We start from the raw sequence: 26,586 nt of genomic DNA, 5'->3' as shown, positions 1-26,586 counted from the left end.
GGTCGGCAAACCTACAATTCGCTTCTCCTTGTTCTATCCCGCGTCATCCTTTGAAAGACATCCGTTAAGTTCTATAATGAGCTGTCTTTAATATCGTGAAGCTTTACGTCTTTTAGTAGTATCTTCACAACACATTTTACGGATGGATACTATTTTAAACCTTGAGTTCGTTATCATATTATTAATGAAAAAATAATGTACATCTTATTATTAATATACAGAATCCATTAACAAAACGCCTGCAAGAATCACACTTGCCTGAACGGAATAATTTGTGTCCCGCTGGAGATGGGGAATAATTGTGGAAAACCTGTAGTTAATGTCAGAGCACAGCCCGTCCCGACACTCGATGCCGAAGGTCTGAGGAGTGGCACCAACATCATCCGCCTCCCAGTAGAGAATGTAGTAACCTATTATCCTGCCCAGAGGAGGGTTGGGTGACATCCATTCTACTGTGATGCTCTCCTGGTCGGAAGATGGCAGATTTACTCCGATTGGTGGCGCTGGCTCTTTAATGTACATATCATAGAGAAAATTCGTAGGATAATTATGAACGAAACAACTCAATGATCTATCACTGACACGTTGGAAAAAGTATAAAATAGATGTTTCGTTTTCTGTCGAAAATTCCTAAAGAGAATCCACTGACTAGCAATGTTGGCGGAAGATAGAATTCAACGAGCAATGTTAAAAACATTAAATAATTATAACTTTTACTGTGCTTTTGAAAGGAGCAAAATATTTCGAAGCAATAATATTGTCTTCTTTCACTCGCATATTGTACACAAGCACACTCAGAATCAGTAACCCATCCTGGACAGCTGTCAATGAGGGTTTTGGGTGCACGAAATCTAGAATTCAAGATTACTCCATTACGTCTTATTTATGACTGGAAATAAATACTTAATTAGGTTTCCATTGATTTTGAAAGAGGAGGGAATACAAAAAAGGGCGAATAATGTAACAACAAAACAAATTAAAGATTTGTACAAGTACATGTTCGCATGACATTAGTTCCTGTATATGATCAATTCCAAACTGTTGATTACAAAATGATTTTTATCAGAGTTGTATTTCTGGTTCTGTAGATACACCGTTGACATTGTAAACAAATATATATTGGAAATATATATAATTTTCGTCGTTATCAAAATAGAACTAGAAGACATGCATTTTGAGACCTACTTGATTCATCTGTCTGTGCCCAAATCGCTGGACCATACTCCCCTGCTAGTTCATAGTTCCAAGCTCTGATCCTAATCCTGTAGATCGAATAGGGGATGAGGTCAAATATCTCAAATAGCTCAGGTCCTGCGCTAGCTGAGGCATTACCATGATAAACCACGTCTCCTGGAAATGAACAACAGGAATAATGATGGCCCTTATACAATATTATCCTGCTTATAGCCGAGCCGCCAAAGTAACTAGCGCTCAGGCATATCAGATACATTTACAATTGTGTTGAAAGTGGCAAAAGTAACGTCTTGCTAAAGTACATTAGTGCCGTGCTGAGATTTGAACCCCGTACCTTGTGGTCTACAGTCTGGCGACTTATCCATTAGACTACTACAAAACCTCTACGAAACATCAAGCGTCAATTTTACTCAGGAGTATGAAACTAGTCCCTCGAAGACATAAAGTAGCTAGGTTACATGTTTTTTGAAGGAAAGCTGAAAATTGTATCGAACAAAATTGTATGGACTCTTCTACACCTAAGGTTATATTGTATTATATTGTATTTATTTTCCGTCATTTAAAAAACATCAACAAATATACATTAACAATCATGAAGACACACTTATAAAAAGGAAGACGGAGGGATGGCTCTACTCAGCGTTGTTAGCATAACAATGCTGCTTTACAGAGGGGTCCCTATAGACATTGAAAACATGAAAATAGATAGTACAGAAGTAAGGAAAACTTACAGCAAACTAAGAACTTACAATAATGATAAGAATTTTTTTTTTAAAGGTGAGAAATATTTACTATATAGACAAGGGAGAAAGCTAGACAACCGCTTTTAGTCCTCGACAAGGTTTTCATTCCCTCTTTCCTCTTTAGGTTTTACTACGTTACCTGTAGAATTGGAGAGCATAACTTCGTAGCTTGAGATTGGTCCATTCCGATCACTACATTCTGGCTTCTCCCAAGTGAAGACAATACTGCGTTTCTTGATTGAAGTGGACTGAATATTAGTTGGAGGACCAGTAGGATCTGTAAAATAAAGGAGGAAAACTCATTCTTATTCATTTTCCTTAGTATTCAATTTTTACCTCATCTACATTTCTTTAATATCAGCTAATCTACATTTTCAGCGAGTTCATAATCTCGTTCTCTGTCTTCGTAACCATTCTCTAATCCCTGTAGTATAATTTTTTAAATAATTCTTTGTGTGTTTTTTTCTAAACTGAATTTTCAGGCCAGCTTATTTCATTTAACATATTCTCCCATGATATTTTGCAAGGTTTTATTCAAAGTGTATTCGTACAACTACGAGTTTAGATTATGAATCTCCTTCTGTTCAAATTTGTCAAATAAAGAATTGACCTAACTCTAGCGTCGTGCAAAGTAGATATTGAGATTATAATTGGTGTAGCGGTACTTTAAGCTTTCTGTCTTTTTCCTACAACTGACTCAGACGGACCGCAATTAGAAAGTGATTTCGGTTTTTCGTATGGTGACGGTAAAGGATCTTTCCCAGATGTAAATAATATATGTGATTGATACATACCCGTACACAAACCCTCAAACTCACACCATAAACACACACCCTCACCCGCCCCCACACACCCACACACAATACTCACGTGAATATCCTGTAGTAGCTACTTCGGAATCCGAATCACCATAACCGCTACTGGTTCTGCCTCTCACGAACACCATGTACTCAGAGTATGGACGCAACTCCAGGACATTGAAGGTAAAAGTTGAACCATTGACGGTCCCTGTTAAATTCATTCTAGGATCACTCGGGATATCCTCACACATATCGCCTTGACGAACATAGTACTTGATTTCATAATGTGTAGGCTGGCATGGAGGTGAGGAAGGAGGTTGCCATGATACTGTTAGGCCAGTAGTGCCTATGTCTTCCTGATGCGGGGTAAGCTCTGTAATAACTGGCATTCCAGGAGCTGAAACGTGTGCAGAAAGGAAGGATAAACAATTCATTCGAGCGAATTCAGGTTCCCGATAATTAATTGATTACACTGAGAGTTTACTAAATCTAATCTTTATCTTTAGAATATGTATTGACTTCAATTACATCTATTTTTTCTGATGTATGTTAGATTAGTATTATTCATGAGCCTTTAACTAGGCTCGCAGTAAAAGCTATTTACCTATCTTGGAGCACCGTCAAGAGATGGACTGTATTAAAGCCGATTTGAATTGCAATTTGAATCATGCAGTTTACCATGCTTTCCGTTAGAACCAATTTTCTTTAATCGCCCACAATGTCAATGTGTACAACCGAATAATTGCACAATTCATGTTTTTATAACCAATACACATATACGGTAGGCCAATATCTCATTTATCAAACCTGATATATTAGTCATTGCCATTGCCATATGCGATTCACTCCTTTTCAGCTGGGTAGTAACTATTCTTATTCTGAAGCGATATTCTGTGCAAGCATCAAGACCAGGTATTAGTACATAGTTTCTTCGGATAGTCATTGAAGGCCGGACATATCTTCCCCCACCAGTAGGATCATAGAGATCGTATTCATAGCCATACAAAGCACCATGTAGGCTTTCACAAGAGGGTTCCTCCCACACAAAGCGCAAGGAGCTGGCAGTAGAGGTGTACGACACTGTCTCGATGGCAGAGGGGTCTGTGAATAAAATCAAAACGTTGAATAGTTAATTATTAACCAACAAAACAAATGTTATGGGGCTTTCACATAATACACTCCGGGGCCCGTACGGCGAGTAAAAACAGACATTTTGGGAATGTTCGGCCGGTGTCCGGCCGGTTGTCGTAAAGTTCCTACGTGCGCCGGGACAGTTTTTTAAGCCGTACGGGCGCCGTGGTGCTGAGTTGGCTGCTCTCAATTCTCCCGGCGTTTTTTATCTGACCGTTAGGCCGTATAAAGCCCGTAAAGGATCCGTAGGGCACCTTACGGGTCCCATGCGGGCTCCGGACGGTGCCCGGACAGGCCCCTCACGATTTTGGGGGTCAATTCTCATGAAAAATCTTTACGGGCGCCTTGCGGTGCTCAAGGGTTCCGTACGTGTACCCTACGGCTCCCTCACGGGCCCCTCAAGAGCCCCGGGTGATATGCACAACAACAGGCGTCTGCAGACTTGCCGCATACTCTTTCAGTATGATGAATATTCTGCGGCAGGTCTGCCGCAGACTCTTCATCATGTATATTTATAGAAAAGGCTATGACAAAGAGTCTGCTGCAGACCTGCCGCAGACTCTTCATCAGGAATATTCATATCTCATAAAGACCTGCTGCAGACCTGCCGCATACTCTTTCATATCCAGTACGTGGCAATTAAATATGCAGTCTTGCAGGAAGGCTATGCTGGAGAACATGCATTGCATCATTACATTCTAGCACCTTGAATTAGTAGAAACAGCTAAAACAGGCGGAATTGCTTCAACAATTCTACAAATATGGGTCAAACACAATGCAGAAGTAGAGGTAGAGGAATAGGAATACAATAACTGCATACACATAGTCCAGAGTAGAGTCACAGATCCATGCATGTGCTAGTTACAACAAAAAAGTGACGGTCCGTTAATACCTCAGTCTCCTCTGTAACAAATTCCTCTTATGGTAACCACTGAGAACTTGAAGCAAATTGTTTGGTTTAACAGAAGCTAAAAAGTCAATTAACAGTGCTAACACAGGAATGTACAAGATCATGGGCTCAGCCTGCAACCTCATGGCCCTGCATGGTCCTCCAAAATGGCCGCCTATAGCCTTGCTGCAGACTGTATAATTTCCCACTTTTCTGTGGCAGACCTGCCGCAGACTGTTCCTGCGGCAGACTTGCCGCAGACTGTTCCTGTGGCATACTGGTATGCGGCAAGTCTGGAGCAAAGTTGCATCCTGCCGCAGATTTGCCGCAGACTGTTCCTGCGGCATACCGATATGCAGCGAGTCTGGAGCAAAGTTTCATCCTGCCGGAGATCTGCCGCAGACTGTTCCTGCCGCATACTGATATGCAGCAAGTCTGGAGCAAAGTTTCATCCTGCCGCAGATCTGCCGCAGACTGTTCCTGTGGCATACTAGTATGCGGCAAGTCTAGAGCAAAGTTTCATCCTGCCGCAGATCTGCCGCAGATCTGCCGCAGACTGTTCCTGTGGCAAACTGGTATGCGGCAAGTCTGCAGCAAAATTTATTTCTGCCGCGTACTTCGGCATACTCTTTGCCGTAGACTAAAAGTCTGCTGCAGATCTGCGGCAGGTCTGCGGCATACTTTTCACTTTCCTATGGGTAGTATTAGCATTGTTTACATACCTCCATCTCGTGTGTCTCCACTAACATTCTTAGGTAGGCTCTCCGCTCTCCTAATCACAGCTATGATGGAGATACTATAAGTTGCGTAGTATTCCAAGTCTGAAAGGTATTCGGAGACATATGTGGTATTTGATGTGACGTTGAGTTCGTAGACTGGAGCATCTATTACAGGAACATCTTGACATGCCTTACGTGAGATGAGGTGATATGATAATCTGTAGTAATCCACATTGCATTGAGACGGAACACTCCACTGAACTCTTAGTTGATTCCCAGTTGCATAAGCGTATGCACTTGTGACTTTTTCAATTCAAAGAGAGAAAAAAATGTAAATTCGTAATATTGCGAAATATAGTATATTTGAAGAGAGCGGTTTGTATTCTAGAAGGGTGACATTACACCACCAATAACTATTACACAGAGAACCGCTTGTTAGTCGTGCAACTCCATCGTATTAGATTTTAATGGACTTTCGAGCTTAATTTTCTCATAAGGTAAAGATGAAGCTGAATATATTTCTACGTGTGTAAACATTGAAACAGTTTTTACCTTTTTCTTATTTAAAGTTAAATAATGTAATAACCTCTATCCAACATAGGATATCAAAGCGTGATACAAGAAACGGATTTGATCGGTTTTTATTTTGTTATCCTCTACTTGGACCCTTTTTAAAAATGATATTTGTAAACTCTCTAGTCAATACAGGGTCCATATCTGATCCACCGTTGATTATTGTAATTATTAATAAAATCATAATGCATGACGTATTTAAATATTAAATAAAAAGATATTTACATATTAAGTCGAGAATACCCGCCCCCGTACTAATATTTTAATGTGTGAAATTCTTTATGAAAATTCCTCGAAAAGTTCTTCGCCAATAAAACTTAATGACTGAAAATTAAAGAAATGAAAATTTAAAAAACGACACTTTGTAATGGGGGTAAAATATATTAATCCCTCCGTGAAAATCCCTAAATGTCTCAAAGATATAATGTTGTACATGTACATGCATATGGACATTATGTTGCCAAGGAAACCTTGGTATCACTATATTAGGAATATGGATCTCTCCTACAAATATTATTAAAATACGCTCTTTTAAAACGAAATTCATATAATAAGAATACATGACAATTCTATTTGACATCAGAAAGGTGATTCTAAAAAGTATTATCGTTGTACTATTTTATCCCCCCCCCCACTCCGGGGTCAAAAAGGGACCGCATGCGTGTTCCCGAAATCTCTGGTAAAGGTGTACTTTTCGCGTGACAAAGTCCTGCCCCTATTGACTTTCACGCCGGAGATAGGGGTATGCTTTCAAAGGGAGGCAACATGCAAACGCATACTCTTAATAACACTGTGTGGGGGAGGGGGTATTTAACACTTACAAGTAACTCCTGTTACACCAATAGCATTAGACACGTTTCCAGGAGTTGGCACGTCACGGTTGCGGGCATGTAAATTCAGTTCATACATCGTGCATGCCTCAAGACCATTGAACTCTACTGAGGAGTATGATATGTCATCATCCAAGTACGTCTTCTTAGCCGGTAGTTCATGTCTATCACCATCCTTGTAGATTCTTGGATAGTAGTACCAGAACACTCCATTCACATTTCCACAGTTGAGAGGTTGCCAGGTGAATCCTAATCGTGTTGGAGACGTTCTTTCTGGGTTAACCCTGACATTTGTAATGTTGGACGTAGCTAAAGTGAATCAGAAATATAAGAGAACGTACCTAAATCCGTTAAAACTTGACGTGTTATTCGCTTACGTAGTAAGGCTAGCGTGAAGGTTGAGCGGAATGTTCATCGCAACCAAACTGTACTTCTAATGATTTGAATAAGGCAACATTTGTTTAAATTATATTTTTACACCAATGCGTATGCAATATGAAGGGAATCTAATGCATATATTGACTGGTATGTGTGTAATTTAATATTTTTGGACTACCGAAGGGAGTTATATTTTCAAAAGGGGTTAAATTTTCACGAAGCGAACAGCGCTGAGGGGAGTTGTAATCACGAGGGTAAATGATCCTTTGCTGACCGGGACCCCGTCTATAAAGAGGTGATATCAATCGCAACTTATTTACTATTGATATCAATCGCAACGATGTACATAAGAGACTGCAAACTTGCGATTGATGGGATGACTTACGATTGTTCCAAATCAATCGCAACTCTTTATAAGACGGAGCCCTTGAGTAATAAATGGATTTTTACGATCCTCACATCGATATCACGTGACGAGCTTTGGACCAATCGCAACTTTGTTTCTGTAAGATATATCCAATATTCATAATTACAACACGGATAACAAAGTATACAACCTTGTACATTTCTTAAAGCTGTTATGGGGAAAGGATATTTTGCTTATTAGTTCATTACTCACGTCCCGGCCTGGTATCTGAATAGCCGATCGCGGGTTCACTCTGCCCGGCACCATTTACAGCTGTAACGGTGATCTGGTATCGCGAGTAAGGCTCCAACCCCACTAGATTATTGTATTGTGTGACACTCGAGTTCACTTCAAACTCTGTTGGGGTGGTTTCTAGTGAGGAGCAGGCAAGCTTCTGATAGAGACTGTAGCGTATGATATAATAGTCAGGGGAGCATGGACTTGATGACGTTTCCCAGCTGACTTCAATTTCTGTGGTTGAAGGTGACATATGTAGGGCTTCTACACTTGCGGGTCCTGGAAATAAATTTGAAATATACATGTAAACGGAAATTGCAATTTGCAAATTGAAAGAAAATGTTATGAAAACAAATTGAAGGTCGTTAAACGTATGAGTGATGATAGCATTGAGACCATATTACTACCACGTACTTCTGAAATGTCCGCGCATGACAAACCTGTTTTCTTAAAAGTTACAAAATAATTGAATGATGTGCATTACACTTTTAGAGTAGTGATATATTATTTCTGGTAAATTGTCTATCATCTCTCAAGATATAAGATATAAGATATAAGATATGAGGTATTGTGAATGAATGAATGAATGAATTAATTAATTACAGCCCAAGCGAAACAGTCTGTATATCTCTTACCAATAAAGTTTAACCTTTCCAACTCCTATATCTATATACATATATATATATATATACGAGAATAAAAATATTCTTACGTATCAAAGACGTGCTCACTGACAATATTTCTGAAGAGATCCCCAACTCGTCTTTGTTTCTAAATGCTGCGTTGATGTTATACGTAGAACAATCCTCAAGCTGTTCAATGTTAGCAGTACCCGCCATAGTATCAAATGACAAGGTTCGCGGAAAGCCATTTTGTCCGTCGGTGCTAACATTGATTTCTAATTCAGACAGGGCACTGCATTCCCATGATTCCTCTGGTATTACCTGTTATTAATATGAATATGAAAAATGGGAAGAATGCACCAATTTGACTAATTTGCAAACGTTAAGTTCGCCATATTCACCGTCAAACCTTAAATTTTCGAATAAAATCTGGACGAATCTTCATTGATGATTTCTTATATCTTTTATATATACGGAGTAAACATACGAAACGCTTTATCCAAACTAATTAACGTAAAAAAACATTGATGATACTTCGAGTGGACTTTTAGCAATATGTGTCTCTCTTTGTATTTTAAATTAAAGTATTGGGTCCGTTTATAAGCGCTCATACTTAAAATTTAAACCCAATTTTTTCATTTCCCAACTAAGCGATTTGTTATCATTGATATTAAGTAAATTGAACTGAAATGTGTCCCTTTATAGTTAATAATAAGAAAATCAAATGCAATGAAATCATTTCAGCTCACCTCCCAATCCAAAATGATAGTTGTTTGACTTTTGTTTCTGACAGACAGAACAGGCGCCTCAGAAGGTGCTGAAAAGGGGAATTACAAAAAAAAATGATGACAATTAAGTTGTTTTGGTTTTAATTGAGTTGGTGGTTATTACAACTAACAATACAATATTTACGTCAAGTAAATATTGTAATGTCTACACATATTTTGCTTTTAGGGTGAATTTACTGCAGTGAGTCAATATTTACCAGCCTCATATTTGAGAGCGGGAAATGTAACAATCGAAAACTTTTAAAGAACGCAATGTAATATAGGTTTTTGGAACGTCAAAGGATCACTGTTTATGTTCTAATGGTCAGGAGAGAAAAAGTAATCATAATATTCAATAAAATATACTCTCACTTTTATCATATTTATCATTACTAATGATAATGTCGCCACTATATTTGCTATTATTAATAACTCTTCAGCTCGAGGAATGAAAATGGCGGAACCTGTTAGGTAAACGTTTTGTTAACAGCTTTAGTCTTCATCATCTTTGTAAAAAAAATTGACAACAGATAAATTGAACTCATTTAACTTACTTTAACCACCAATAATTTGCAATGATATACTTGACCGTAATTTCAATCTTAAGTTAGAAGACGTGATTAAGGTCATGACTGAAAAGAACGAGTGACGTCAAAGAGTGAACTCCGTCCTGACTGCGGCCGACAAAATGATATTGATGATCCACCCTATATTAGTTGTTATGATAATAGTCTGCTGCTCTTACCAGAACACTTTGTCCTAGCTCTTTCTACTGGGCTGTACGTCCCTTCACCTGCTGGCCCCTCTCTAGAAGCAGTCACTCTGAATTCATACTCTGTGTCCCGTGTCAAATTAGTGATGGTGAAAGTTGTATCAATGATGAGATCTCTTGAAGCCCTGGCTATGTCACCCTGTCCGTGTATTTTGTAGTAGACTTGATATCCAATCACTGGCCCATCACCATGATCATAATTCCCATTCCAAGGTGCCCACCTTATGATGATCGAGTGAGATGTCATGTCTTGGACGAGTATGTTAGCTTCATCAAAGCTTGGAGGTTCTGAACGAAAATTTAATTTTAAACAAGTTCCATGAAGCCATCAACATTTTAAGACTTTATATTGTGAAAAAAATAATGGTTGTTACAGGGAAATGTTTTTACTGACATAAGTTTCATATCTCGATCCCCTTCTCACGAACAACTGGAAATGATCTTCAAGAAATAAACACAAAACAATAACGACAAAAGACAAATATAACAGATAATTGTATGCAGGTCTGATTCAAGTCATCCTATGTTTTTATATAGGAAAATGGTTCCCAAGAGCGGATACGAATGAATAAAGTTTCTGACATTTTTTATGCCCATGGTAGATCAAAGCGTGAAATGTTTTTACTCTGGGGGTATTTCAAAAAGGTACAAACTTTCACGTTCATCAATACATCATGGCCAACGGACTTTTCGTGTTCCTAAGACATATTTGTTTGTTTGTTTGTTTGTTTGTTTTTATTTCCGAAATCCATATATACATACAAGTTTAAAAAAAAACATACATATAAAACACATTTCAAACGATAAGAAAGTAAGTAAATGTGTAAAGTATAGACAAACGGTTGGATAGCCCATTTCAGAACCATTTTCAAAATGGTCCCGTTCTTCCATGGGGTCCAAAAGCAAAAATCATATTAATTTACATACAATATCAATTTTTATAAAAATCATAGTAATTTACCAATACACTACCCCCCCCCCTTATCGTTCCCCCTAACCTCACCACCCCCCCCCCACCCTCTCGATACTGCCAACCCCTCCCACTACCCCCTTCCCAAGTCCTCCAGTGTATATTATCTCTGTCATAACATTTCAAACTAAACTTTTTATTTCTTTATTAAATATAGCCAAACTTCTTGATTGTCGAATGTGCATAGACAATCCATTATACAATTTACTTCCGCGATACAGAAACATACGCTTACAATTCTGTGTTTTCGGTTTAGGCAAAACTAAATTAGTACTTCTAAGGGCATAGTTAGTAGTCTTAACAATAAACTTCTCTTTCAAATATACAGGTGCCAAATCGTGAAATATTTTATACATCAAAGTATAACTGTGCCTAACTTGTCTATTTTCTAACATTTCCAAATTTAAAATATTATGAATTTCACTAATTGGTTTATGTTCAGATAATTTATATTTAAGAATAATTCTACCTGCCCTGTTCTGTAATTTTTGTAACATGTCTACTTGAGACTTAGTGCCCGAATGCCATAACACGTCACCATAATCAAAATGTCGCATTATTGCGGCATTATATACAAGTTTTAACCCAGTCTCATTAACATAGTTACGCAACCTTCCTAAGAAACTAATCATTTTTCCAACCTTTTTACATAATTCATCAGTGTGTACATTCCATTTTAATTCACAATCAATAAAAATACCTAGATATATTTAAATTTGTCAACTTGAACAATATCATTATCATTAATTTTTAAGTTCAACCTATTGTGTCTGTTCAACATATATTTAGTGCCTATCAGCATACTAACAGTCTTAGTACAATTTATTTTCAACTTATTACAATTCATCCAAGAATATAACTTATGCAATTCAATATTCAAAACATTTTCAATATTACAAGGGTCTTTATCTGAATAATATATAACGGTGTCATCTGCATAAAGGTGAACCGAACATTTTTCAAAACAAGAGGGCATGTCATTAATAAATATAAGAAATAGTATGGGGCCGAGAATAGATCCCTGGGGTACCCCGTGTGTAAGGGGTAGTTCTGACGACAGCGTATTATTAATCGAAGTTATTATGCGTCTACCATTTAAATATACCTAGGGGGCAAAACCCCCATATGGGGGGTTTTGAGACATGGCGTGTTGTAAAAGGTTGGATGGTCTCAACGTGTTTGGGGGACCTCCCTGCACAATTTCTAGGTGGACTACCTTTACAATTTTTTGCCGGCAAAAAATGGCGGTCATTTTTTCAAAATGGCCGCCATGAAAAACTCATTTTGAACAATCTGACGATAATTTTGTAATAGAACCTCATTTTACCTTGTGTGTGGTATCATATGAAAGGGAATTAGATTTCCTACAAGATGATACCTCATTCAATAAGTTTCGGGATGATTTGCATACCAATTTTGAGCCAAAAATGTGAATTTTTACCATTTTTTTCAAAAATATGAATTGCGCCAAAATACATATTTCTCCATATTTATTTGATTATGATGCTGACTGACTTGAAACTTGCTTAAAAACTGTTCAGTACCCTGGTTGATATCATATCCAAATTTCAAGTCTATTACTTTTCTAACTAAAAAGTTATAGCGCTCTAAAGTTGACACCTTGTTATGAGCCAAAATGGCAAATTTGGTTGCTAAGGGCTATCTTCTCCTTAGCAACGGTAACATAGTGGCTGAAAAATAGAATATATCACAAGAAATTGCTATCACCAAGCAGATGACTACTGTGATAGGAAGTATGATGTCAAATGATGCATTTTCATCATATTTTAATGATAAATATCGCTTAGTTCCCGTTGCTATGGTAATAATATGCCTAGCAACCGATATATAATGTGTTTTCATAGTCAAATTAGGATATGGGTCAAATAATACCCGGTACGTAAAATCAGACCTGCTCCAAGTGACAGACATAATTTACCATCTTAAACATGTTCATACACTGTAACAAAATAATAGTCGAAATAACTCAATAAAATTGAGGAAAAGAATTGCCTTATTTTTATTAAGTAAATATTACCTACGGCATCTTAAGTAGAATTTACTTATTTTGCTGAATAAATTTTTACTCAGTTAAATCGAGTTACATTAACGTAAATAATTTAAGTATTGTAATCATTTTAGATAATTAAAAAAAAGCTATGATAGGATAACATATTGCACGATTTGGTACCCATCTAATCTAACAAGTAACATCCACTAATCATTCACTACTTCTATTTAAGATTAATCACTAACACTACTTCTATTTAAGATTTAACCGTATATATATATCTACCACCATCACAAACTATTACATACGCTTCAATTCGACACATATTGAAAGGCTCCAAATTTTATATATACTTGATCGTAGCATCTTAAAAGGAAAATTGGTTGACAATTTCCTGAAATATCAAGTTTTGATTTGTTTTGAACTGGGTAACAATTAAAAATTGTCTTGTCTTTGCTTAGCCATGTTAAATGAATTAGTAAATGTTTTAAAGTCCTTAAATTTTCATTCAACCACAAAAAAGAATTGTTTTATTTAAAAAAGAGTTTAATTTGGTCTTAATGAATATTCATAAATTATGTAAATATTTCTATTACGCACTGCATCGGTCCTTACTTTAAAAAGATAAGAATAATCAACATAAATTGTTTGAGTAATACGTATAATTTCTGATTTTGAGTTAAAATTACTAAATTAATACAAGCTGAAATTACTTAAAGTTCTTATGTATTTGATTTTACTTAAATATTCCACGTATGTTCTACTAAATTGAAAGTTTGAGTTAGCAAGACTTAAATTTAGTGCGTAAGTGGCAAAACTAATGTTTACAAGTAAATTCTACATGGAAAAAATACGTAAAAATTACCAATGAACAAATTATTTTTTACAGTGTAGTGCATGGTATAGTTCAGAACTTTCACCCTGCCCCCTTCCTCTACTGAAATGCCCCCCCCCCCATCAAAAGTAATTTTGGGGTGGGGCAGTATGTTGTTAAGGACATGATGTGTGTTCAGAGATGATGCAGGCTATCTGTCAAGTAAAAATGAGTTCTAGATCCAGGTGATAGTCGTGAATTTCAGTCTGAATCATGGAGACAATGGATGTAGGGGTTCATAATGTGCACCCTTTCCCCCTTCGGTGACCCTCCCCCCTCTCCTAGAACAAAATTAGAGCAATTAGTGCGAAGCTATATTAATAAAGTAAGTTGTTAACAAAACAGATTTGATATAATCTTCACACAGCATCTGTAATTTCTTGGTAGACTATAGTGAAATTGTCTGTAAGTGGTACTTCTTGCTGCCCTGCCCCCCCCCCCACCCTCCATAATTTTCATCTCAAACCTTTGGCATAATCCAATAGCTACGAAGCTATTAATAGCAACAAAAAATGGCGATACTGGACGGTTTGGTTCAAAACTTGTACGTCTGTTATATTTGTTTTGCTAGATTGAAAGACATTGATGAAAGTCATTAGAACCTGCAATTCAAATGCCACTACCGTTTCTGTGACATGCCAATTCCCCTCTCCCATGACTCCGAGACGTATACACACTCTCAAAATTAGTGAGAGCATCATTTATTTCAAAAGTATACATAATTTTAAAAATAGATGAAGAATCAAATGATACAGGGAAAATTTTGACATTACCCGCTCTTCCCCTTTGAATTTTTAAATAAATCCAGACAGATAAGTCATAAATCAAAAATCTAATCTACAGTTTTGTGACAGAAACCGATTAACAAGACAGAATAAATGAGACTTATGTAGCGAGGTAGAGATCTTCCCTTTAAACCATGTGAACTCTCCCTCTCTCTCTCTCTCCTATTTCATCATCCTCTCTACTGGAGGTCAACAAACTATAGTGAGATGAAACCTGGTCATTTCCACTTGTCCGAATATTCCAAGAATAGGATGTTTGTAGATAATGAGAATGCCCCTTATGTTATTGGAGTTTAGGTCCATTCACATGAATGAAAACTTAGGATTAAATCTGTTCACATAGAAAAGGTACATGACCTATAGTAGACAAAGCCCCTATTCAACCAGTGTTGCCAAAACTTAAGACTTAGATTTATTTACCCCAAGATTAGAAACACAGAGAGAGGAAGTTAATGTTGACAATCTTTAATTATAAGCAAACATATAAATTGTCCCTCTGCCTCTGCGGATACCAGTTTGGGCTGGTAGACAAAGCATTTGTTTTCTTGGAAAAGGAGTTGAGTCAGCGCAGGAAGTAGAAGCAGGGATGTACCCAACTGTCCAATGAGCCTTTGTCTTTTCTACTCCTTCCCCTTATTTTTACTTTCGCCCAATCAGAATGTTAGGATAAATTGTTCAGGATGACTGTTCGAGTGTCCATCAAGTGTTACGCCCGCCCAGTCACCTACTGTAATTATAATGAAATAGTGGAGTTTAGTGTAAGAGTATTTTGTAGGAGGAGATCTCGGAATCGAGATTGTGAATATGTAATGAGGTATAAGAACCCCCTCCCTTGCATGCAATCCTCACTTGGAAACCCCCTCACTTGGAACCCCCCACCTAGCTGAACCCCTCTCTTGGATTCCCCTCTCCCCACCTGGAACCCCAACTTCTTCTAATTTCATCTACTAATAATTATACGCCCTGCAAGCAAGTTCGGACTTTGGAGAAGTGAAGCAACAGTTTTGGTTAACCTTCTACGATATATTCTAACAAAGAGCAACGGTGTCAGGTTGTGGCCATTTCATGATCAGCAGAAAGCAACAGTTAAATTGAAACAAAGCTTTAACGTTTAGCTAAAGGACTTTCACACAACCATCAAATTAAGTGTCCAAGACAACTTCCAGTTTCGTCCAAATCAAGTTCCAGTGTCGTCCAAGTCAACTTCCAGTTTCGTCCAAGTCAACTCCCAGTTTCGTCCAAGTCAAGTTCCCGTTCCCGTACCCGTCAAGTCACCAAGTCACGTCCAGTTTCATTCCCGTCAAGTCACGTCCAGCTTCGTTCCCGCCAAGTCCAGTTCCCGCCAAGTCACGCCCAAGTTCGTCCCAGTCGCGTCTCGTCCCAAGTCAAGTCGCGAACAAGAAATAAGCAAGTAACTACCGCGTGCATGTAAGTCATCTTCCCCTTTAACATTTCTTCTAATACCCTCCCTTTCCCTTCCCCTGACGTACTAACCTCATTATGTGAACGAATCTAAATATTTCGTTGAGTCTGTAGTTTGATGATTATTTGAAGAAAGTGTAAATGATTTTAATAAAGTAAATAATTAAGTGACACATAAATCAGCCTGTGTCCGTGCCTTTTGTTGTCTTTAAAGAATCCTGTAGTTAATCTAAATTAAAGGTGGTCCCATTTGTGTAATTATCTGCCCGGGACGGAGTGGTTGCCCCACGGACCCATCACTCCCTCTTCATGCATCACGGTTTGCCCCTTTAATTGGCACTCCAAAGGTGTTCGGGTTAGACTTATATTAAAATAATAGACAGGATTTACACTGTGAAACATTTAAATTTACACACTTGGTAATGGGGTCATAACTTGCACCTCACCCTTTCAGTGTGACATGCCCATCCACGCTCCCCTAGTTGAAAATAATATGTAGATAAACTAGATATTAGTGCCAAGTACAATATAATTTTGTAAAATCAGCGTTAATCAATTATGGCTGAATTGTTAAGGGCAAGCATAATTATGCCAACACCATATCCTTCCTGCTTCATTTCCCTCTTTCTCTAAAGTTTGACAAAAGTCGATTTCTATAAGTATCTACCTTTCTTTGTCACGATTGAGTGATTGATTAATTTGTTGAGGGACAAGAAACCAGGTAAAGTCATTAGTGAAATAACATGAGATTTGGATTCATCAGACAGACAGGGTCTAAACGATTTAAGAGATTTGTAATAATCAGGGGCTTATAAGGGGAAAGGGGCCAATGTGCAAGTTATGCAAACAAAAACAAGTTTTTAAAAATCAAATGAGGAAATAGCGAGGAGGCTTAGCTGAGATGTCATTTAATTAGTTTCGCTTAATTTGGTGAGGTTATAATTTGGTATGTAATGATAAAACATAACATATAAATCCTTTATTAATAACTCAAAGTCCTTGAGTATTCCTTTTGATTTGTTGAAATTGAACCTTTATGATCATAATGATGTTGCATTCAGTCGGCTTTTGGATGAGCTGGATTAAGCTCCTCCCATCTTTGACCTGCTATGATCGCTAGTTGAATCACTTCATAACAGGTACATGTACCAAGAAAATTGTTAAAGAACTTGGTGTAGATATGACAGATTAATACCGGACGAATATACACTTAAACGGGAGTTCCAGAGTATTTCAGTCCTAGATCAGAGACGTGGTTCAAGATTTATAAGTAAATATGCACCGATTGCATCCACAGCACCAATGATTCCCTGAAGTAGCTGGAGTGGCTTATGGAGGAGATAATATCAAACTCCACACACTCTTACAGGAACCAAAGATTTGTGCAAACACATTGTGACAAATCGAAGAGGGAAATCAATGAGAAAATTACATCTGGGATCTCCCTCACAACTGCCTACGACAAGCTGCTAAATGGCCCAAAACCACAATAAAGTGAAGGTGGAACCATGGAAGAGAAATTGTAGACCAGGTAGCAGCAGAGGATGCTATCATCTAGTATCTGCAATTGATGTCTTTCATTCTAAAGAAGAAAAAAGAGGGGTGGGGTACAAATTCTGAACCCAAACCGTCTAGTATATCTCAATTAGGTATTGTGCTTAAATCACATCTATCTTTTGAATTCTGGGCCCCGTCTTTGTTGTGATATATCCAACTAAAGAGCCTAATACTCCTTGTCCAAACCAACGTTATCTTGAATATCTTGAAATCAATTCACAACTCTGTATGTTGGGAAGCGATCGAGTTGTAGGTCTATGTATAGTTTCGTATTTTAATCATAGAAAAGGGGATTTCTATTCATTTCTACTTAAATGGTGAACAAAATTAACGAACACGTCGGTCAATGAATATATAGCAAGGTATCCCAAAGATAAGATTTGTTCAAGAGTTGAAGTTTTCTTCAAAGGTTGGAAGATGATTTTCTTTTGAGAAAATTGAATCACATTGTAAAAATTCAGTTATTAAGGGTGCAATATCTCACAAGAAGCTGGTGAAACTTATGAGAGACGGCAAAGCAAGGGGAATTACATTTCTGTGTCAAATTTGGAGCTATTTAAAAAAAATGCTAATTATAAACTATATCTATATTTGTGTGCAAAATTAGGAGATCCCGTGCAACCTACTAATGCGAGCTGCGACCTAGCTTTAACAAAATTATATTACTAATGCATTTAGCCTCGCATCTTGAGGCGCATTTATTCAATAGGATCAAAAGTTGTCTTCTTTTCTTCTTTTCTCCCCTTTTCTTCTTCTCTCTTTTACGATTTGTGTCCCTCCTTTTTGTGCTCTCTTTAAATGATTGTGCCCCTACCCCCATAGCCTATAATCTAGGCGGAGTGCCGAGCTTTTTTCTTTGCTGCTAGACTAACCCTAAGCAGAACGTCTGATACGGCGAGACTACGAACCGTGAGTCGCGAAGCGGCTCACCGCCTATAATCACTGGTCTAGCTCATGAGGTTTTTTCGTACGAAAAACTGCCACGGATTCATGGTCGATAATATAAAAAAAACGACTAAAGCTAGACCAGTGATTATAGGCGGTGAGCCGCTTCGCGGCTCACGGTTCGTAGTCTCGCCGTATCAGACGTTCTGCTTAAGGTTAGTCTAGCAGCAAAGAAAAAAGCTCGGCACTCCGCCTAGATTATAGGCTACTACCCCCATAGAGATGCCACTGCGTACCAAACAGATAGAAATCTATAGGTTTGTAATTGGTTGGAAGGCTTTTGATCAAACTGGATAAATCATAACTCTTAATGATGAACATTTACTGGACTCATGTATTTTCACTAATGACGTATATTGGTTTCTTGCAGAAGGCAATATTTGTAAAATCTAATTTCGGCCAAAGTCTATAAGGAGAGTGGAGGGACTCTGAGACACACAAAAAGAGTTGGGCATTGGCATTTATAATCCCTTATAAATATTTAAATAATTTGACAAGACTCCTTTTGCCCATTGTGATGTAATTCCAAATTGCAAACATTTAAAAAGTACACCTAGTTACGGTAAATAAGTCATTTCGTCATCAAAATACACCAGATAAGATGCATTCCAGCAACTAGCCTCATACTCGTAAATGTCGTTATTCTAGCCCATTGCTGCCTGGATAAGAGGTGACGATTGCCCAATAAATGGATACATCCAAAATGGGCAGGGGAGCTGCACCCCCTGCCCCACTCCAACTCATCATTTGATTTGATTCCTTAAGAATCAATTTTTTAGAGAATGATACCAGTCTATCATTTGAATCCATGTCTCTAATCATCTTACACTTAGCAGGTTAATAGGGGCAGGGGGGGGGGGGAGTGGGGTAGGAAGACATTGACAAACTTCTCATGCAATTTTAAGTTTTTAACCATTATATTTGAAATGCATTGTGGAGATTTCTTGGAGAAAAAAAAATGGACCAATTTTTCGATTGCAATGTAATGCATACAGCTTTGGACAAATTGCTCAAATTGTGTTCTAGAGGAGAAGGAGGGTGCACATTCTGAACCCCTCCATCCATTGTCTTCATGATTCAGACTAAAATTCATGATTATCACCTGGATCCAGAACTCATTTTTACTTGACAGAGTAGCCTGCGTCATTTCTGAACACCCATCATGTCCTTAACAACATACTGCCCCACCCCAAAATTACTTTTGATGGCAGGGGGGGGGGGGGGGCATTTCAGCGGAAGGAGGGGGAAGGGTGAAAGTTCTGAACTACACCATGCACTATGAACATGTTTAAGATGGCAAATTATGTCTGTCACTTGGAACAGCTCTGACTTTACGTATTATTTGACCCATATCCTAATTTGACTATGAAAACACATTATATATCGGTTGCTAGGCATATTATTACCATAGCAACGGGAACTAAGCGATATTTATCATTAGAATATGATGAAAATGCATCATTTGACATCATACTTCCTATCAAAGTAGTCATCTGCTTGGTGATAGCAATTTCTTGTGATATATTCTATTTTTCAGCCACTATGTTACCGTTGCTAAGGAGAAGATAGCCCTTAGCAACCAAATTTGCCATTTTGGCTCATAACAAGGTGTCAACTTTAGAGCGCTATAACTTTTTAGTTAGAAAAGTAATAGACTTGAAATGTGGATATGATATCAACCAGGGTACTGAACAGTTTTTAAGCAAGTTTCAAGTCAGTCAGCATCATAATCAAATAAATATGGAGAAATATGTATTTTGGCGCAATTCATATTTTTGAAAAAAATGGTAAAAATTCACATTTTTGGCTCAAAATTGGTATGCAAATCATCCCAAAACTTATTGAATGAGGTATTATCTTGTAGGAAATCTAATTCCCTTTCATATGATACCACACACAAGGTAAAATGAGGTTCTATTACAAAATTATCGTCAGATTGTTCAAAATGAGTTTTTCATGGCGGCCATTTTGAAAAAATGGCCGCCATTTTTTTCCGGCAAAAAATTGTAAAGGTAGTCCACCTAGAAATTGTTAAGGGAGTTCCTCTGAACAGGTTGATACCCAACAACCTTTTACAACATTCCATGTCTCAAGAACCTGTCTTGCCCCCTGGGTAATAGCTTCTAAACCAATTCAAAGATGAACCCTGTAGACCAACACCAGAGGTTAATTTTGCCAGAAGAATTCCGTGGTCTACTAAGTCGAAAGCCTTTTGAAGATCAACAAAAACATTGCCTGTGTACACGCCTTTGTCCAGTGACATGAGCCAATCATCCGTAACTTTTATAAGTGAAGTGGTCGTCGAATGATTAGACCTAAACCCCGATTGTTGTTTGGCCAACAAATTATTGTTCGACAAGAAACGGGTGAGTTGCCGCTGCACAACTCTTTCTAAAAGCTTCGACACACAAGGTAAAAGAGAAATCGGTCTATAATGATCAGGATTAGCTTTATCTCCCTTCTTAAATAATGGAATTATCTTGCCTATTTTCCACCTATCGCGTTGCAATATGTTACTGAATATCTGGATATATATCGATTGATACAAAATAACGTCACTAAACGTTTCACACATATTCCCCGTCATCTGGAACATTAAAAGAACACAATATGTGCTCTATCTCTGCTCCCTGGACAAAATTCCAGACAATGGTGAGCGTGAGCATAAGGAAGGGAATTTTCAATTAGTGGTAACATGTCTTTCGTCATTTCACTAGGTCCATATTTATTTCTTCAATGGATACAGAGTGGTAAGAGTCATGTTTCGCTTTACGTCGGTGCTGTACCTGCGATCGAGCCCACGACCTTCACAAATGAGGTTTAAAAAAAATATTCCCCAAAATTGACTATCGAAACCTTTCATAATAACACATGGAAACCCTTTTATAGACAGATAAGACAATACAAACAAAGTTACAAATTATCATACTACTAACAGTGATTGTTGACAAAGGACGCTTATAGCTCTTTTCGGTTAATCGTAGCACAACAAAATGCTATTGAGGTTCAGAATTACTTACCATAAACAGAGACAGCCAGATCTTTCGAGACACTTTCCCTGTCCGGTATGCGCAAAAGACACATGAAATTCTGAGGTACCTCATCCAGATTCACCATAACCCGGTACCAGGATGTCCTGGTTGATTCAGTGACATTGGTCCCCAGAAGGATAATCCCTTCATCTGCACCGGCTGCATCGGTGACGATGATGTTTTCGGAGGTCGGTGGAGGGGATCCTGTCACGACACAAACCAATGTTGTAGGTTCGCCATTGTTAACCTTGGTGTAGTAGAAGCTCGCTATGGCGTAATAAGGAACAGTCTGTGGAGGGACGGTAGTGCTGACAGGGTTGGTAGCACTGGTAGTAGCTTGAGTTGTCACAAAAAGGATAATGATAATAAACAAGTAAATTATTATAGCCACGAATGAGCTAAAAACTAGTAATCTGTTTAAAAAAAAATCGTTTTGCTTTGACAAGTATAATAAAATGATTGCGGCTCTTAAATCGTGATGTGTTTATTTTGTGATAATATAGTATATTGAATACATTTAAGATAAATTCATTAAAAAAAACTTAACTATGTAAACTGAACGTTCGAGAAAAAAATCACCTTGACAGTTGACACCAGTCCATCCTTCTTGACATGCAGTCCCATCAATGCATTCTCCTGTACCCTTGGCACAGGTGTTACTTGGAGAACAGTGGCACAGTTGCAAACAATTGGCTCCATACGTTCCTGGCTTACATTCTTTAACAAAATCATGGGAATTGATAAGTAATAGAACATAAGGAACATCATTATTTGGTAGGCCAAATGTACTATTTAAACATCACAATTTCACATTGAGGAGCAGGACCAAGAACCCAATATACATTAATGCAATTGTTGCCTTGATATTGAATTTCGAGAATGAATTCAAACAAATCCTAAATAAATGGTTCATTGAGGTATCTAGGGTGCGTTTTGAATGCTTGGTAGATTTGGTCCAGCTGATTCGGGGTATTTTCTTCGATTTCCTCCCGCCCACAAGTGCTTTAGAACGTCTTTAATAATTAGATAAATCTAGTGATAATTATAGAAAGCTCGATTTCAATCATTTTTAAATCAACTCTTAAATTCAGTACAGCATCGAATAAAGTACCTAGGTATTTTGATATGCAAGTTTATACATTTTATTGTAGAATAGACCTTAAAAAACCTATTAAATTCATACGGGGTCGCCTAGAAGGATTTACATAGAATCAATATAGTTTACAGTACATGGGTTTTAAAGCAAAGAAATTTTGTACATGCATGTTGTCTTTAATAGTAATGCAACCTTCTGCCCTTAGAGGTGTTGTGGTCGAGTGGATACGTCGCCGGACTGTCGATCACAAGGTCCGCGGTTAGCAAGACATTGATCTACATTTGCCACACTCAACTCAGGTGATGTAAATGGGTACCTGACAGGAGCGCTGTAATGGCATCTAGGCTAAAGCCTGGGTGATAATAAATATAATTTCTAGATAGACGGCGCTATACAAATTATTATTTTGTTGGACAGATTTATGTAACTCCTTGTATTTTATTTTCGCTTTTCGAAACACGAATAAAGGGATTAATATCCCTTGGAAAAGAATATACATATTTGTTTTCAGTTTCATGATGTCAGAATAATACTAAAACTAAAACACATTTACTCTCAACCAAAGCACTACTTGTTAAGAGATAACAAAATTGAGGTTTCGATCATGACAGAATAATGAAAACTAAAACACCTTCACTTTCAACCCAAGCACCACTTGTTAAAAGATATCAAACTGATGTTTCGAATGGCAGAGTATATCCCATGATGAAATCTATTTCAACCTAAAAAAAGGTACCTATTTCATGGTTACATGTAACCATGTTCCTTGATACACACTATCCAATTACATTTTTCAGGATATAATTGTGCTTATTTTAAGTTCAGGTTTCAAACAATTAAAAGTGGAACAAATTGAACCGTGCTAAAATGTCATGATCAGAACACTAATTGTCATTTGAAAAGCATTTCTATGTAGACAAATACTTCTTCTCATCACACGAGTTGCAAGGCCGCACATGGGCAGCCTCTCTTTCAGTCTTGAGAATCAAATGGTTTAACCCTTTCATTTCTACAAATATAGATATACCTTCTTCGTCACTCATATCTTTCGTATTCAGTTTTTGCCGGGGCTAATAATTAAAGCTGCGACAAGGTTGATTTTGTTTCTTTAATCTCTTTTCTCGTTACCTTCACTTACGCCAGAGAATATCTAATATTTCAAGCGTTGGAGTTTGCCGGAATAAACATGTGAAGAACTGTTGTAGTATACATGTTTATGTACATTTATGAGTAATCCATATTTACACACGTATGTTATATCAAATTTTCCTTTAAGATTATGTATTTGGGAGTTCTCTTTATAGTATACACATTCGCTCATGGAAGATTCCAGAATTTGATTTACATGATTATAAGTACCTGTTGTACAATTGATTCCCATGAATCCTGCTGCACAGGTGCATCCAAAGGGGTCTGGTAGGCAGAAGAGTTTACCCCGACACCCTGGACTGTGATCATCTCCTGAGGAATCACAAGAAAAGCTGCCATCCTGCCCAAACCAGTTGCTGCCCAGGACTTAGGATAAAGAGATAAGGAACAATTAAGCACCTTCAAAATAGAGCTGCAAATGACTTCACGCAACAAATTAGTAATACTGTATTGACATTGAGTTGAATTGCTTTTGATTTGCGTGATAGCTATATATTGAAAAGAGTAATGGGTATTGAACGATCAAAATATACGAAATTGCCGCTCATCGACTGATGGTTCTTAATGAATACTTATGTTGTTTTGTTATCATTGTACGTAAATTATATAGTATTGCAGATAGCACTTTATTTCAAGCATGTATTTAAAAATGAAATCATCGTTTTTATTCACATCAAAAACATATTGAGCTAAATCCAAGACATGTGACAATTAAAAGATGTAAATTAAAAGATTATATAATTGGACATTTCGTTTGACTGCTGTTGAACATATTGGTAGTCTGGGGGGGGGGGGGGGGGTGAATCATCCACTTCGAAAAAAGGGGTCATCAAGGAACCTTATAGGTAAAGACCAGTATTGGAAACGCCCCAATTTCAAAAAATGAAATAGAAGCTCTTATTACCAATCATGTGAAAGAATATGTTTTGAATATTACATGACGATAACATTTTTGACGGGAAACCGCCTACTAATTGATATATTTGGTAAATTAGTATATCTCTGACCTGTTAAGAGATACAAATGCACGTGTCGCGCACGTGTGTGTAGTCCCATATACATCTTTCTGTGTACATTTTTTTCTGATCGATTTCACAACGTTTCTTTCACTATGCAATTGCATGTCCATAACTGGTCTTTAGCTTTAAAGGTCGAGACTTTAAACCTATACCACTAGTGTGTTCATGCGCGTGCGCGCGTGTGTGTACGTGTGTGTGCGTGTGTGTTGATGTTTGTTTGAGTATGTGACCTTTTAATTTTGTGTGTCATCCTCCATCTGTGCCCCCCCCCCCCCCCCCACCCCCGCCTCGTTCAAGAAGTATGTGTATGTCAGTGTATCGAAGTGCAGAGGACCCATACAAGTGTAAAACATACCGTGTTCACATGTTGTCCCGTTGAAACCAGGAGGACATACACACTCTCCTGAGTCTGCATCGCACTTGCCTCCATTGAGACACTCATTACAGGTATGTTCACATTCAGATCCCCAACGATAAGCTGGGCATCCTGTTTGAAGTAAACAGTATTAGTATTTCAAAGTGGATACGAATCCAGCATCTAACCAATATCAGAGGTAGATAACCGATATGCCAATATGCATCGACATATACCTGCATTCTCACTTTCTATCTGTAAATTGCCCCTCCCCCACATAAAACAAATATAACAATTTTCAGTATTCAATTTTCAATATGCTGATATTATTGCTTCTATCTTTTGTTAAGGGAAAGGAATCTATACAAAAATTGCCATGTTAGTATGGGAAAAGCCGTAAAAATACGCTTAAATCAACAGAACATAGATACATTTTTAGGACCTTTCGGATTAATTTCACTGATATTTCGCTGACAGCAATCATGTAGAATTATAATTACTTTTGTTGCAAGTTCAACGATCGTGTTGGAAATGAAAGGTACTCCGGAATAAGATATTATGTAAGATACATGTACGATATGTATGCTACTAACTTACTGATGACATGAAGAAGGAATATTGCATTTTCTGCATCCCATCGTTTTCCATATACGAAACACTTGTATACACCAGTTTGGTTTAGTTGTACGTTCTCCAAAGTTAGACTTTGCTTTCCATTATTGTCAGATATCCTATCACCATTAAACTCCCACCGGAGGTCACCTTCCGCCATGTTGGTGACGACAGCGATTGTTACAGTTTCCCCGGCATGGACAGTCAAAGTTGTTCGTTCAGGCAAGACTGTCGCTGTATAGTAAATGGGAGCATGATGGGAGTAATATACCAGAGAAAATAATTATAAACTGTAGAAGCAGTTTTGGGGGAAATTTCTTCAAAATAAATAGATTTATTGTATAGGCTACTTCTAAAGTCGCTGATCGACTGTATGATCTGTATAAGCTTTTACGTATATGAATGGGGTTCTTTTTCCCGATCATAAGCACATAAGTATTAGTACTGGAAGTATAGAAATCATTAAAATAATGTAAAAGTCAAAACGGGGTATCCATTTGGATGTATGAATAGGCTTATATGTACATATTTTGACGCAGTTGAGACAATAATTGTATCGAATGTGTCGTGGTCTAGCAGTAAAGTCGCTGAAGTACATGGTACGGAGTCAAATATCTGTCACGGCAATACTTTCCTTTGGCAATACATTTCTCTACATTTGCCACTCCCCCCTATCAAATGATTAGGTACCCGGTGG

The 26,586-nt window shown here is 37.6% G+C and overlaps 1 protein-coding gene across 1 annotated transcript; it reads right to left on the bottom strand.

Annotated features, from left to right (window-relative positions):
• Nucleotides 1–210: 210 nt before the first annotated feature.
• LOC100890772 (tyrosine-protein phosphatase Lar-like) lies at nt 211–25,980 on the bottom strand. Its single transcript, XM_030996682.1, has 14 exons — nt 25,875–25,980; nt 25,278–25,409; nt 24,114–24,269; nt 22,238–22,375; nt 21,726–21,947; nt 8,613–8,844; nt 7,877–8,179; nt 6,871–7,188; nt 5,480–5,779; nt 3,545–3,838; nt 2,808–3,134; nt 2,077–2,214; nt 1,186–1,350; nt 211–509 (listed from the first exon to the last, which is right to left on the bottom strand). Exons 1-14 carry the CDS (start codon nt 25,923–25,925, stop codon nt 211–213), a joined length of 3,075 nt encoding a protein of 1,024 aa, XP_030852542.1. The 5' UTR covers nt 25,926–25,980.
• Nucleotides 25,981–26,586: the final 606 nt, after the last annotated feature.

This window comes from Strongylocentrotus purpuratus, unplaced genomic scaffold (assembly GCF_000002235.5).
Source record: "Strongylocentrotus purpuratus isolate Spur 01 unplaced genomic scaffold, Spur_5.0 spur5_scaffold_3, whole genome shotgun sequence".
Taxonomy (NCBI): Eukaryota; Metazoa; Echinodermata; class Echinoidea; order Camarodonta; family Strongylocentrotidae; genus Strongylocentrotus; species Strongylocentrotus purpuratus.
This window is presented reverse-complemented; position numbering and strand designations above follow the sequence as displayed.